The 15,202-nt window shown below is 32.4% G+C and overlaps 2 protein-coding genes across 2 annotated transcripts; both read right to left on the bottom strand.

Annotated features, from left to right (window-relative positions):
• Nucleotides 1-5,266: 5,266 nt before the first annotated feature.
• Nucleotides 5,267-10,122, bottom strand: LOC140806263 (phosphate transporter PHO1 homolog 9-like). The gene is given in 14 exon segments (XM_073162819.1): nucleotides 5,267-5,623; nucleotides 5,715-5,854; nucleotides 5,934-6,212; nucleotides 6,296-6,445; nucleotides 6,538-6,582; nucleotides 6,679-6,783; nucleotides 6,899-7,157; nucleotides 7,226-7,346; nucleotides 7,457-7,586; nucleotides 7,674-7,745; nucleotides 7,834-7,882; nucleotides 7,969-8,272; nucleotides 9,294-9,620; nucleotides 9,623-10,122. Coding segments are annotated over 14 exon segments (2,304 nt in total). The 5' UTR covers nucleotides 9,852-10,122; the 3' UTR covers nucleotides 5,267-5,529.
• A 1,901-nt stretch (nucleotides 10,123-12,023) lies between these two features.
• LOC140806262 (uncharacterized) lies at nucleotides 12,024-13,454 on the bottom strand. The gene is made up of 2 exons (XM_073162818.1): nucleotides 12,622-13,454; nucleotides 12,024-12,273 (listed from the first exon to the last, which is right to left on the bottom strand). The coding sequence occupies exons 1-2, from the start codon at nucleotides 13,375-13,377 to the stop codon at nucleotides 12,205-12,207; spliced, it is 825 nt and encodes a 274-aa protein (XP_073018919.1). The 5' UTR covers nucleotides 13,378-13,454; the 3' UTR covers nucleotides 12,024-12,204.
• Between the last annotated feature and the right edge of the window lie 1,748 nt (nucleotides 13,455-15,202).

Raw genomic sequence — 15,202 nt, 5'->3', positions numbered from 1 at the left:
AGTGGTTGTTCCATGCACTTCGAAGAAACAATCAATTGTTACTTTATCAACCATTGAAGCTAAATTTGTTGCATCAACTTCACGTGCATGTCAAGCTTTTTGGTTGAGAAAAATTCTCGAAGAGCTTAAATTCAATAATCATGATCATTTTGCAATTTATTGTGATAATAGTTCAGCCATAAAACTATCAAAGAATCTAGTCCTCTATGGAAGAAGCAAGCTCATTGATGTGAAATATCAATTTTAAGTGACCTCACAAAGAATGAAACAATTGATCTCATCTATTGCAAAAGTGAAAACCAAGTAGCTAACATGTTTATCAAGTCCCTGAAACTGCCTGCATTTCATAAACTAAGGGAGCTACTTGGTATTAGCATACTACAAAACAAATTTGAGGGATGATGTTCTTATTAAGCCGATGTTTACCTTATCGGTTTAAGAGAGATATTATTGAATTGTTAAAGGTTTGCCGAAGTACTTAGTTATCTGTCTTGTCAAATAAAATCTGTTAGTCATTGTTTAATATTAACAAAGTATTACAGAAAATAATTATTTTAGCATATTTGTTATTTCATGGTTTAGTGGTCAAATATTGTTGCTATTTTTATGGTTTTTTTCATATGTGTATTTGCCTATAAAAGGCTCATTGCTGAATAAATAAAATATATAACAGAAAACAAAATTCTTCTCTTTGTTTGATTTATATTTTATTCTTTGAACCACTAACCACAAATCTATATGTTCATTTAACTTGAAGTTTAAAAAATACATTTCGAACCATTTTTGCTTATAAAACGTATATGTTTATTTGGCTTGAAGTTTAAAAAATTAAGTTTGAACTATTTTTTGTTATGAAACATAGAAAATATACATTTAAAAAATATTAATAGTAGCCTAATTTTTCATGTGAAAGAATGCATAATCAAAAAATATGTAAGAAATATTAATAGCATTCAAATTTTTTATTTGAAATAATGCATAGTTATGTATCAATTAAATAAATAAATAAACTAAATTAAATTAAAAATATATCAATTATTAACGTATCAATTAAATAAATAAATAAATAAAATAAATTAAATTAAAAATATATCAATTATTAACTAATAATTGGGAAAATAATGCATAATGATGTATCAATCTATCAATTAAATAAATTAACTTTATTTAACTTGAAGTTTAAAAAATTAAGTTTGAACCTCTAACTAAAAATTAATATGTTCATTTAACTTAAATTTTAAAAATTAAGAACATACATTAATCATATATAAATCAATCAAATCAACAAACTTTAGAGCAATATTATATGAGTATGTTCATTTTAATAAGTCGGTGGAATCACAATACATTATTATTATTATTATTACAAAAAATTAAGGACTAAAATTATTCACATCGTGATGACCTCACAATTATTTCAAATACAATAAAGCACCATTATATACAAATATTTATTTAAGCTAAATTTAAATATTGAAACCATATGCAAATCAAATATTAGATCACCAAAAATGTATGGATGAGTGTTATAGATAAATATAAATGAGATAATGACATATTTATATATTCATTTAACTTTAAGCTAAAAAAGTTAAGTATGAATCATTTTTTTGTTAAAAAAATAGAAAATATATTATATGTTTAAAAAATACTAACCACAAATTTATATGTTTATTTAACTTGAAGTTTAATAAATACATTTTAAATTATTTTTGGTTATAAAACATATATGTTTATTTAATTTGAAGTTTGAAAAATTAAGTCTGAACCGGCCCGCTAACAAAAAATTTATATGTTCATGTAACTTGAAGTTTAAAAAATTAAGTCCTTACCATTTTTTGTTATAAAACATAGAAAATATATTAAAAAATAGAAAAATTTATTGTAGGTTTAAAAAATACTAACCATAAATTTATATATATGTTCATTTAACTTAAAGTTTAAAAAATAAAGTTTGAACTATTTTTAGTATAAAACATATATGTTTTTTTAACTTGAAGTTTTAAAAATTAAATCCGAACCGCTAACCAAAAATTTATATGTTTATGTATTTGAAGTTTAAAAAAACATAGAAAATATATTAAATAAATAAAAAAAATATTGTAGGTTAAAAAAATACTAACCATATATTTATATGTTCATTTAAATTGAAGTTTAAAAAATAAAGTTTGAACTATTTTTAGTTATAAAACATATATGTTTTTTTAATTTGAATTAAGTCCGAATCGCTAACCAAAAATTTATTTATCTTGAAGTTTAAAAAATGAAGTCTGAACCGCTAACCAAAAATTTATATGTTCATGTAACTTGAAGTTTAAAAAATTAAGTTCGAACCATTTTTCGTTATAAAACATAGAAAATATATTAAAAAATAGAAAATTTATTTTAGGTTTAAAAAATACTACCATAAATTTATATGTTCATTTCACTTGAAGTTTAAAAAATAAAGTTTGAAGTATTTTTAATTATAAAACATATATGTTTTTTTTTTAATTTGAAGTTTTAAAAAATTAAATTCGAATCGCTAACCAAAAATTTATATGTACATGTAACTTGAGGTTTACTAACCATAAATTTATTCGTTCATTTAAATTGAAGTTTAAAAAATAAAGTTTGAATTATTTTTATTTATAAAACATCTATGTTTTTTTTAACTTAAAGTTTAAAAAATTAATTCCGAACCGCTAATCAAAAATGTATATGTTCATGTAACTTGAAGTTTACTAACCATAAATGTATATATTCATTTAAATCGAAGTTTAAAAAATAAAGTTGAACTATTTTTATTTATAAAACATATATGTTTTTTTAAACTTAAAGTTTAAAAAATTAAGTTCGAATTGTTAATAAAAAAATTATATATATATATATGTTCATTTAACTTGAAGTTTAAAAAATAAAGTTTGAACTATTTTTAGGTATAAAACATATATGTTTTTTTAACTTGAAGTCTTAAAAATTAAATTCGAACCGCTAACCAAAAATTTATATGTTCATGTAACATGAAATTTAAAAAAATTAAGTCCGAACTATTTTTTATTATAAAGCTTAGAAAATATATTGATGTGAAATAATGCATAGTAGAATAAAATGTATTAATTAAACAAATTAGATAATTAGATAAGAAAATTGAAAAGTCAACTAAATAAGACATTAATTAAGTAAAAGTTGGAAAAGGATAAACAAGTAAAATCACAATTCAAACTCTTAAGTAAAAGTTGGAAAAGGATAAACAAGTAAAATCACAATTCAAACTCATATATTTATAATATTAGATTAGATTAGATAGATTAGATAAGAAAATTGAAAAGTCAACTAAATAAGACATTAATTAAGTAAAAGTTGGAAAAGGATAAACAAGTAAAATCACAATTCAAACTCTTAAGTAAAAGTTGGAAAAGGATAAACAAGTAAAATCACAATTCAAACTCATATATTTATAATAGTATAGATATATATATATTACTTTTTTTTAATGGCGGCAGGTGACAATTTCAATCAACTTACTTACTCCACTGTTGCACTCATTGCTTGAAGTTATCAAAGAGGATATTAATCCAATGCCATGCAATTTTGACTTCTTCCCATTTAAATGTTGGACTAGACAACTTCCACAAGTTCGGCAAATGTCAAGGATATTAAATAATAAAATTCTAAGTATTTTCCACTTTTTTTATTCACATTATATTATTGGGGGTGGGGACTAGAGCTAGAGAATTTTTATTTAATAATCATAAGTTTTTGGTTCATTGAAACTCCGAATCTGTCTCGTCTCATCTCATTAATATTTTTGAAACGAAAATGATGATTTAATCCCTACAGTTTCGGGTTCGGAGAATAGAAAGCAGAGATCAGAGCAATTATGAGGATATGGATGAAATTCGAGGACGAAAGTAAGGATGACAAAACCGTCCTCATCACACCGCTCCATTGTCATCCCTACTAGGGGTGTTAATTTCGAATCCTACCCCAATTGATATGAAAAAAATCAAGTCAGGATGGAGGTTTTTGGATTGGGTTAATCAAGTTGGGCCCGAAAAAATAATCGGGCTCAGGGCCATCGGGTTGATCCTAATTTTTTTACGCTTTTTTTATATAAGATTAAGAAATATTGATTACATTTTTATATATTTTATGTTTGATTTTTTTAATTGTATATGTATCGATATCGTAAATTTGCATAATTTAATATATTTTATAAAATATAGATTTTTTAAAATAATGGTTTATTTTTGTAGTAAGTATACTTCAATTTTTTACAAATAGACTTTCAAATTTATGAGTTTGTTCACAAAAAATTCATAAACGATAAGGTAAAACTTGTGTGAGACGGTCTCATGGATCATATTTGTGAGACAGATCTCTTATTTGGGTCATCTATGAAAAAGTATTACTTTTTATGCTAAGAGTATTATTTTTTATTGTGAATATGGGTAGGATTGTCCCGTCTCACAGACTAAGCTCCGTGAGACAATCTCACATAAGACTTACTCAAAAGATAATGCTTGAACAAATATTTATTTTGTAAAATATTTAATTTTAGCAATTTATTGAAAGTTATTTATGATGCATGAACATTTTTTATTGCTATCGATCTTATAAATTTTTATTTCTTTTTACGGATTAGTTAATAATCGGACAAATTTTATTCTTAACTTTTAAATATTTAAATCCATGAAGCATAATTATCATATATTTAAACGATGTTTTGTTATTAGGTGTTTAAATTAAATTATTTTTTATGTGTTTTGATTTTTTATTTAATTATTTTGTTAATAATAAAATAATAATGTTTAATAGTAAAAACTCATCTAACTAAAAAATAAAATTTTAAAAATAAATATATTTTCGGTTTGGTCGGGTGGGTCGAGTTAGTTCGGATTTAACTTCATAGTTTCCGGATTGATTCGGGCTTGAGTTGAAGTTTTTTATATTATACATCCTTAGTCTTGAACCTACCATCCAAATGGGAAAGGCAACTCCATCAAGCCACGAGGCTTTTGGTACTATTTTCCTCTTTCAAGAAATGGATAAATGCCAAACGAGAAAATTTTAAAAAACACAATAATAAAAGAAGTGGACCAAATGATAGATGAGATCTTATCTATGTGGACATTATCTTCACTTCATTTCAACGGGTAAGATCTTGTCATACATAATTTCAAAAAAAAAGTGGGTCTTATATATGCATGGACAAATCTTGCCATTCATCCTATCATGGAGACAATATCCACATGGGTAGGATGAAATAAATCCAAATATGGAATATCGCGAACTGTTTTTATTATCAATATGCAAAACATTGACAACCATCTCTTTTTTGTCAATAAATACAAACATGTATATATATATATTCTTATTAAAACAAATCAGAGTTTTTTACACGCTATGCTCTATCTTTTACTCCAGGTGCATCGTATCCTTTGGATCATACGAGCTCCACAGGAATTTATGTTGAAGGAGATCAAAACCTAGAGCAATGATACACCAGGTGCAGCGTAGTGTGTACCAGTTCTCTGTTGTGTTTTGTCACATAATCTTTTCATCTGCATAGTGAAATGGCAGAGGAACATGCTTGAAAGCTCGATACTTCCCGACGTTGTTCAAATGCTCATTCTCCAATCTGCCACAATAGACATTTATTTTAGGATCAAAACAATCCAAAAACATTAAATTAAAGATAATGCAGGATGTTAATGTAAGCATCATCAAACCTGAAAAAGTTCCAAATTCCACGACGAAGTATCTCCAAGCATGCAACAAGCGCAATCATGGCTCTCTTGTGCAGAAATGGCGCATCTTGGATGTCGAGAACTAACTGCATCCACACGAGTCTCAGTAGGATGTTCACAACCTGCAAGTACGTACTCGTTACGGTAAATATCCTCTTACTGACTTAAAAACATGAAAATGCAACTATTACTGAGACTCACTATCGCGACGAAGTACACAGCCTTGTTTGACACCAAAAGCTTATCTCTCAACCATGGATTCTTGGAGTTTCTTTGCAAAAGACCCCAGTCGATAACGACATCCCAGTATGTGTTATATATTGTGGTAACACCTGAGCTTGAAGTAGCCAAGATTCTCCAAAACGGTATGCGTCTGATATCATATATCGATCTGAAAACGAGTGCAACGACTGTGGAAAAGTATTTGAGGCTATTCGCGGCCTGTGATTTATCTTTTTCCTCAAAGAAACGGCGTAAGCACTGAGTTTATTCATGAAACCAAAAGTTAGAATATTACCATTTAAGAAAGGGAAGACTAAACAGAAGATTCAGGTCAATCTTACCTGAAGAACACGCGACAAGTAAGGAATAACTGCAACAGTAATGATGAAAATCTTATAGGTACGGTTCTCGAGAAATGTAACTGATCTCTTTGTGAAATCACCCAATGTATAATAGCAAATGTAGAATTGAATGCACCGGATAGCCTGAACCTGAGATAAATGAAAATTATATCTTCATGCTAGTTCTTTGTAAGGTCTGTCGTTTTCATTGACATTTGATTATAACGAGGAAAATTGCGAACCTGGCTTGTCAGCTGATCCGCCAAGAAGAAATCAGGTAGAGAAACCTGCAAAAGCCATCCAAGAAGAGCTGATCCTCATCATCGGTGACCATATTAATTATTTCTTTTTCATACGTATTTTCTGATCTTTTATCTGCATACCTTATAGAGTGGGGCAAGGAGGCAGTGCCATGAGCATCGAATGAGAAAGTAACGACTTGAGCGGTATATGATGTTGAAGGGACAGAAGGTAATAAGAAGCACAAGCTATCACATTCATCAAAAGTACAGCATCAAAGATTGTGGTAATTTAATTTATTAATCAACGAAATCATGCCAAAAAATTCGTGTGAAGTAGAAAACAAGGCTCTTCTAAACTTACAGCAACAAGGCCTAGTGGAACCAATTCGGTTAGCGTCTGGAACCTTGCCGTTCTTTCATCCATTTCCATGTCCAGATTCGAGAGTGCAGCAGCCAATGCAAGTACTGAAAGCCCTGAAGTAACAAGAAAGATTTCTCGAAATCCCAATTCGGTTCCAGGTTTGAATCCGAAGATGAAGGGGTAATTCACCGAGTATCGCTTCCAGAAGTACGTGTTTGCTCCATACATTAGCATGTGTAGAAAAATGTACCCAAACAAACTGCATTGATGAGAATTGTTATGTATTTCATGATATGGAATATTATGAAGAAAAAGTTCCTAAGGTACCTGTACAGTGGGAATATAGCCTCCATATACTGTTCTCGTCCCTGATGAGCTAGAAGTTTCCGCGCTTGTATGGTGACAATAATAGCAATAACAAGTGCTATCGAGCAACCAGTGAACAGACCTTAAGGTAAAAATTCAAGAAAATGTCATCTTTTGGTATGGAAGACTTGAGATTGAAATGAGAAGTATCATTAAAAACGACAGGCTCCTCAGTCCGTACAAATAGCTTACCGAGGAGAAATGTTGTTCTATGCCTTTCCTTTTTACGTTTAGGTCTCAAAGATTTCATCCCATTTCTACGGTTTCCGTTGGCGAAGTGCTTAATGAATGTGGCCTCTAGTCTTTCTATGAGCTTGTTCAGCTGAACTAAAAAAAAGGGAAAATGTAAGGACCAAAATGCCAAAATATACACAACGAAGCCTTCTAAAGCCATACAACAGATTCAAACCTCTTCGGAGCTGCCTAGATACGACTTCTCAACCATATCTAAGTAAGATCTCGAAGCATTTCTTGAAGTGATCTGCAAGGGGGGGGAAAGTCGAAAACCCGGATCCAAAGTCGTAGAAAACAACATTCTTAGATTGAATGGGCAGTGGCAACTACAGTACCTTGTCATATTTCTTCATGATCTTCGAAAATGCAAGCATATTCAAGAAACTGCATCGATATCGTAAGATCATGTTAACCATAGTTTGGTCGTGGATAAACTGCCCGAAAATTTACAACACACAAAGAATTGTTACCAGTAGCTTTTCAAGAATCGAAGCTGCTGATAAAATTGGGCAAAGGCCTGTCTTAATTGTTCTTCTACTTTTCTGAGCTCCTCCCTGCTGAATGATAGTTCTGATTTTGAACTCGTGATAATATTTCTCAAAGTCGAGACCGGAGTTTCGGGATCAACGTTTAGCGTCACATGTCCTAAGACATCTAAAGAAGCGGGCTTAAATCCGCCTGTATTTATTTTCCGATTCTCGTTTCTTATCGGTTCGTCTCCTGAAGTTCCCTCACTGCTCATCTCAACTTCGTGAATCACCTCCATACGTGAACCTTCATTTAAATAAACAATAATCTAAGGCTAAATGGAAATATTTTCCAAGAACCAAGACTTGGTATGCCCTTTTCTAAGCCGGGGATGAGATTAAGCATAATTTCAATCTTTGAACTTGAAATATAAGTACTTTATGTTTGAAAAGGTAATGATAATCACGTATTGGATAGTCATTTTTAAGTAAATCATTCACATATTCGCATTTATCTTGTTTTATTCATCCAAATTTTGTGGTGGTTGATGATTATCTTATATAGTTTTGTTGACTAGGAGCTTGAAATGAGAGAAAAATCAACAATTTGGATCTCAGAGCATGCGAACCGATGAACGTGCCCAATAAACCTCAAAAAATGATACAAGGAGGCACGGAACCATTGTTAAGCTAAGATATATACATGTAAATTTTATCCGACCGACGTGAACAACTAACAAACTCTCAGGAATTAACATTTGGAACGTGAAGTTTACAAATGATCCAACTATGAGCAGTCCAACACATAACCGTGGAACTTGAACTCTAATATCGTTTAAGATTGAGACTAGGATCTGACTCAACTCCAAAAACTAGCTAAATAGAGGATGATTGTCTAAGTCCATATATGCAACTCTTATAAATTTTATACAACTAACATAATGGATCCTTGGCAAGTCTCTATTAACCACTGGCCACCAACACCAAGCCCCACACACAGAGACACAACTCACACAGATAGCCATAGTGAGCAACTGGAAATTTTCAAGAAAAGACATTGGTGGATCCATAGGAGCTATTTGCCACACAAGTGGCCACTATTTGGGGGACAATTCAAGATTTAACCATGAAAGCAGAGACAACAGCAGGTCTCTAGATGACTGACCAGCGAGCACACGAATAGACACGAACCTTAGGTTCTTTTAGTTTTAAACATAATAAGACAATGTCCACTCACCAAAGGGATCAGTTGGCTTGATACAATTTTTTCATTCCCAAAGGCTATACCAGAAAACATTAATCGAATAAACAAACAAAATATCTCTTACCTGGCTTCGGGGCAACAACTGTCGCTGGCCTTGAATACCCAGAACTCGATTCAGAAGTAAATTTCTGCTCCACACCGGGATCATCCACCTTGATCCTTAAAGCAATAAGCGCCTCCATCTGTTTGCTCAGCTCCTCGGCCTCCCCCTTCACTTCTCGAACCTTTTCCTTGTAAAATTTCAGCACTTTATTGAATTCATCATCCAATGCTTTGAAGAACAAGAGCTCGTGTTCGCCGCCCGCATCGGACGACCTTAAAAACATTGTCTGGTAACAATTTTCAGAGTCCTCTTGCTGCACTGATCCGACTAAGATAACTTCATCATCATTCTTACGGGAGAGCCGGTTCTAAAGTTGTTGTATCTGTTGGTTAGCCCGCTGAATGCTCTGTACAAAGTTACCCTCCTCTTCAGGGAAGCTGTATGGCACGATGATGTCACTCCATTCTGCTGTCTGAATCTCAGGATGTCCTTGAGCAGTTTCTTGAGATTGTTGTAATCCATGTAAGCTCCCTGCCATTCTGGCACAATTTGGGAAGCTAATTCCTTCCCAAATTTCATCTTCACCAATCTGGCAAAAAAAACAAGTCTGTCTTTTTTGTTACTGAAATCCGGATTCTTTTTTGAAATCCCTTTTTGACAGTCGTTCTTTTTTCCCTTGTTCTGATGCTTCTTTTGTGAATGTCAACCTTGTTTATATAATACATTTGGCAAAAAAACAAGTACAGAGAGCACAAGGCCTTGTTCAATATTCACAGATTAAAAAAGACTTCGAAGACGGTTTAGTTTACTAATCGCTAAAACTTCCGCACTTGTTTTTTTAATCATAGTTGGCTTCTGGCAGTTAGTTTCAAAAGTTGACCATGGAACAAAATATCATTATTGACAGCTACAAATTTTTCAGTGTTTTTAATTAAACACGTGGCTCTTTTTCCATCAACTTAATTCTGCTCCAGTATTGCAACACTTGCCATGAAATTATCAAGCTTCGTCCCATTTAAAATATTGCATTGGACTACTTCCACACTGATTATGTCCGGATAAATTGAGAGAGTTGGGTGAGCAATTCACCGGAATGAGTCGTGCTCCTCCCTCGTGAATGTTAGTTACTGGGCAGAGGAAGTCCGGACTGGATGATCCGCATACTTGAAAAACAAAGAACATTATGGAACACATGAAAGATATATGACGTAGCCACTCTAACGCTCGATTCAGTCAAGTATTCATGTCAAAGAAAGAAAGTGGTATTTAGTGTTTATATAGTAGGTTTTTGTGAAAATGCTAAGTGAATTTTTCTCAATGATCGAGCAAACCTGGGTATTTATAAAGAAAATGGTAATTATGACATTGTTTTCAACTCTCGGTAAGTACTCATGATCAGACGGTTGCCCATGCCCTGTCCTTGGACATTGTTACAACTGATAACACACATTGATTCCAGTCCAATCACATCGCTTCGCATGTGTTGATTGACATACTGATGATTTTGTGGCAAGGCGACCCATACATGATCTGGGACCTCGGTATCTCTCTCTACTGATGATTTTGTGGCAAGGCGGCCCATATATGTGGGACCAGGTACTAGCACTAGGACCTCGGTATCTCTCTCTCCACCCGAGTCCATGGTTGACCCGAACCTTTTCCGAGATATCAGTACTTCCTCATAAAATAGTTAGGCTAGAGTCACACTCACTGTCCTGAGTGACCATACTTTTACTTTAGGCGGGAAAATAATTACGTTTTGAATTTAAGCGAGCTAGCACTAATGGAAGAGTCGCATGAGCCCTAGAACTCGAAAAGACAAGTGTCTAAAAGATGTCAATTCGTATACCTTGGCTGGTATGAATACGTAGCAATTTGATCGACTTTCCGAGTTGATGAACACCAGGAGATGGTTTAACTAAGATATTCTTTCTTTACCCAAGCTAGCTCTGACTCCTTCTTCTCTTGACTTCTCGAGATCAGTTTTGGACTCACGATATCTCTCTCCGCCTGAGTCATACTCGAGTCTAAGGATGACCCGGGCTCCTTCCAAAGTATCACACACCTTTGACCACTGCTAATGAGTTTTTTTTTTATCACTATTTGATACATAGATGTTTTTAGATTTTTGCATTCTTAAAAAAGTGTCGGTCGCGAGTTAATTAAATATAATATGAATAACATATTCGATATGGTAAACTATCATAGTTTCACTGTATTTTATCAAGGTCAACAGTCGTATATCTTGATCTTACCGAATATCATATGGTTTATTTTTTTATTGATTTAATTTTGAATCGCTCCGTTAGTATTAGCTGTGCTCTATATGCAATGTGTGTTTATTTTCTTTCTTTATTATATTTTTATAGCGATACAATTGGGAGAATGTGAAACGTAGAACTTGGAGAGGTAACCTTCAAAGTCAACTTGATGAACAAAAAATAAAGTTTATTATACAAAATTGTCCAAGTTCTACGTTTCACATTCTCCCAGTTTGTATTTTGTTTAGACTTACTGTGAAAAGAAAGAAACTTGAGTTGGTTAGAAGATTCATTGCTGATGGCTTGTTGCTTTCAAATTTGGGACTAATCTCCTCCTCGACTAAAAAACAAAATGCTAAGATTATGAATGATCAAAGGACATACTAATTTTTTTACTAATAGTAATAGTAATTACAAATTTAATTTAATTTAATTGCAATGATCAATAATCATTATATTTAATAATACAATAATAGAATTATAAACAAAATGAAAAAGAGACTGCATTTTATTATTTATGAAGAAATATAACTCAAAATAAAAATTGAGCCAACACAAACTGAAGATTATGAATGATCAAACTTACAATGACAAGTATTTATTCAGTCTTATAAAGCAAGCGTGACAACTTAGCTAAAATACGCTTCAGTCGATATAATGTCGCAGTGGTGCTAGTGGCCGCGGCCATGGCGGTGCGAATGGTCGTGGTGCGAATGGTTGTAGTCGGAATGATCATGTTCCTGAAACATTGATATCGAATCATCTACTTGACATTCAGTTTATCATGATAAGTGGTGGCAGCATCACAGATTTCACAATAATATCAAATTTGAAAAAAAGAAACAATATTTATAAGACAAAATCTTGTGTAAGATGGTCTCACAAGTTGTATTTTGTGAAACGAATATCTTATTTGAGTCATCCATGAAAAAATATTACTTTTTATTATGAATATCGGTAAGGTAAACTCGTCTCACAAATAAATATAATAAAAAACCTAATATTATACATATTAAAGGTGTGTTAAAAAAACAAAACATAGGAATTAAATGAAAATAATGAACTCAAAGTAGCGTTAGGAAACTTACATATTTCTGGAGGTCATAGTCGGGTGCCGGATAACTTGGCTCCGGATAGTTTGGCATCGGGTAATTCGGCTCCGGATAGCTGGGCATCGGGTTACTGGGCCCCGGATAGGGTCTCGGGTAACTAGGCTCCGGATAGCTGGGTTTGGGGAAAGTGGGTTTCTCAGGCCAGCCCTCGTAGCCGGAGCCACCGGACTCGTATCTGGATCCACCATACTCTGATGCAGGCTTCCTCGCACCAGGACCATATCCCGATTCACCGTAATCGGGTTCCCTCCCGGGTATCAAGCTGGAGTTCTCGAATTCAAAGCTCCTTCCATGCGAAGATCCGAAATTCGAACTGACCGGCTTCATGCCATACCCAGGTCCATAACCAGGCTCCGGTCTCGCGTACTCGTTCCTCCCTCCATGCTCGCAAACTCCGCCACCAGGTTGAAATCCGTAGTTGGGCTTTGGTCCACCGTAGCCACGCTCACGCGCAGACGCTGGAGGTCCTGGTCGCGATTTCTGCCCGAAATAGCTATTGTATTCGTTTCCCGGAGCTTCAATAGCATGATCGGAGGGCTTGTAGTGGGAGGCAAACTGCGGGTGGTCGGAAGCTGAGGATCTGTAAGGGTAACAGGTTTCATATGATGGAGGGAGGCTGCGGCCGTAGGTCAAGTCGATATCGTATCCTCCAGCGTAATGGGTGGGATCGCAGTGGTCGAAGTCGTCGTTCTCGCCGCCGGTGACGCGGTGGCCGACGGGGAAGTAAGACATGGTGGACTTGTGGGTAGATTTATTTCTTCGTTTGGGTAAATGTAAATAATAATTCGACACGTATAAGATTTTTTCATGATTTTGAGTAATTATAAACTATTATTATTTGGTGGCGTGGTGCAGCAGCTATTACGTAACTTAACTAGGGATAATTTCAGTTTTAAAATTTATATTTCCAATTGATTACTCAACACAAAAATTTGTGTAAGACGATTTCACATATCGTATTTTTGAAACGGATATCTTATTTAGGTCATCTATAAAAAAATATTATTTTTTATGTTAAGTATATTATTTTTTTTAATAATAAAGCTGTAACAAAATAAAACTTAAATATAATTAAATTTATATTTCACATAATAATTAAATAGAATTAAAAAAAATATTAAAAAAAGTGAAAAAATACAAATAAAAAGAAGCTCGACCCAAGCTGAAGAGCTTGGGTTGTTAAGAGATTGGGTCTCCAAATGAAGAGCTTGGGTCGACTCACCTCGCTGAACAAAAAGAGTTCGACCCAAAAAATAAGCGCGTTTCAATCACGTTGATATGGTTGTGGCACATAAATCAATAGTGTACAATAATGAATGTTTAGATAGAGAAAATATTTGGATGACATGATTTGGATTATATCCATAATTGTTGATGTCCTAAAATCATTGGAGTTTGGCCATCGAGTATCTGAACTCGACTCTTTATCTCCTCGTATCAACTCAATTTATTTTCTTATTTTCCAAATTTGCTTCACCATATTGATACCTTACATCAATAGTGTGGCTAAAATCAGTTGATTTAGATATTGATTAAAAGTTGATGTAAAAATAATAATAAAAAATTGATAGTAGCGAAATATAATAATAGACAATGGACGGTGGTGATTGAGTCCATGTATCTTATACAGGGTCTTTTATCAAATTATAGCACATTTTATTATCATTTAACAATCTACCGTACTTTTTAAAAATTTATTAAAATATTGTTAAAAAAAATTTAAAAATAAAAATAAAACTTGTACTCCCCCGCCCATCCAAATGGGGGGGGAGCAAATTATTTTTAAATTATTTCACCTCCCCCGCCTGTAGGGGAGGCGGGGGAGGGGGAAATTTAAATTCTCCCCCGCTTGTACGATAGGCGGGGGAGAGTTTTTTTTAAAAAAATTCCAAATGCCCGCCTATTGTAGTGGCGGGTAAATTTAAATATTTTTAAAATAAAATTCTTCTATATATATATATACACACGAGACTTCCATTTTTTCTTCAAAGATTTGTCACTTTTGTGTTCACGAAGTTCAATTCCATTTTGTATTCAAAAGTTTGTCACTTATATTGTGTTCAAACATTTGTCGGTGGATCTGATTTATTTTTCGTTTCAAATTTTTTTAATAAAATTTTGAATTCTAATAATTTTATAGCTTTCTGTCTCTTGATTTATTTCAGGAAGTGTTGATATTGGTATTATCGTGCCTATCTTATTAAAAGATAAATAATATTTCTGAGTGTTCTTAAAATTATTTGTATTCAATTAATTTATTTGATGGTTGTATTATATTAATTTGAATTTATGTTTAAAATTTTTTAATCTTAATTCATTAAAATTATTATCTTAATTTTTGTTATGATATATTTATTTATTAATTTGTTATCATAAATATTATTGAAGTGTTTTTATTTATTATGTTTACGTAAAAATGATATATTTGTTTAGGGGATTTTAAAATGACCTTCTACATATGTATGTTTATGATCAAATTTAACTTTAAGTTAGTTTTTAAAACTAGCATTTAATTAAATTAAATTTCAATTATATCCTTTGAATCATTTTCATAATG

This window comes from Primulina eburnea, chromosome 11 (assembly GCF_022965805.1).
Source record: "Primulina eburnea isolate SZY01 chromosome 11, ASM2296580v1, whole genome shotgun sequence".
Taxonomy (NCBI): Eukaryota; Viridiplantae; Streptophyta; class Magnoliopsida; order Lamiales; family Gesneriaceae; genus Primulina; species Primulina eburnea.
Note: the sequence above shows the minus strand (reverse complement) of the source record. Positions and strands in the feature narration are given on the sequence as shown.

Excerpts from the sequence above, each read along its gene's own strand:
- LOC140806262 (XM_073162818.1), bottom strand. The coding sequence starts at position 13,377 with ATGTCTTACTTCCCCGTCGGCCACCGCGTCACCGGCGGCGAGAACGAC. Across the intron at positions 12,274-12,621 it reads ACTATGACCTCCAGAAATAT|GAACATGATCATTCCGACTA; the intron begins GTAAGTTTCCTA and ends TCAATGTTTCAG.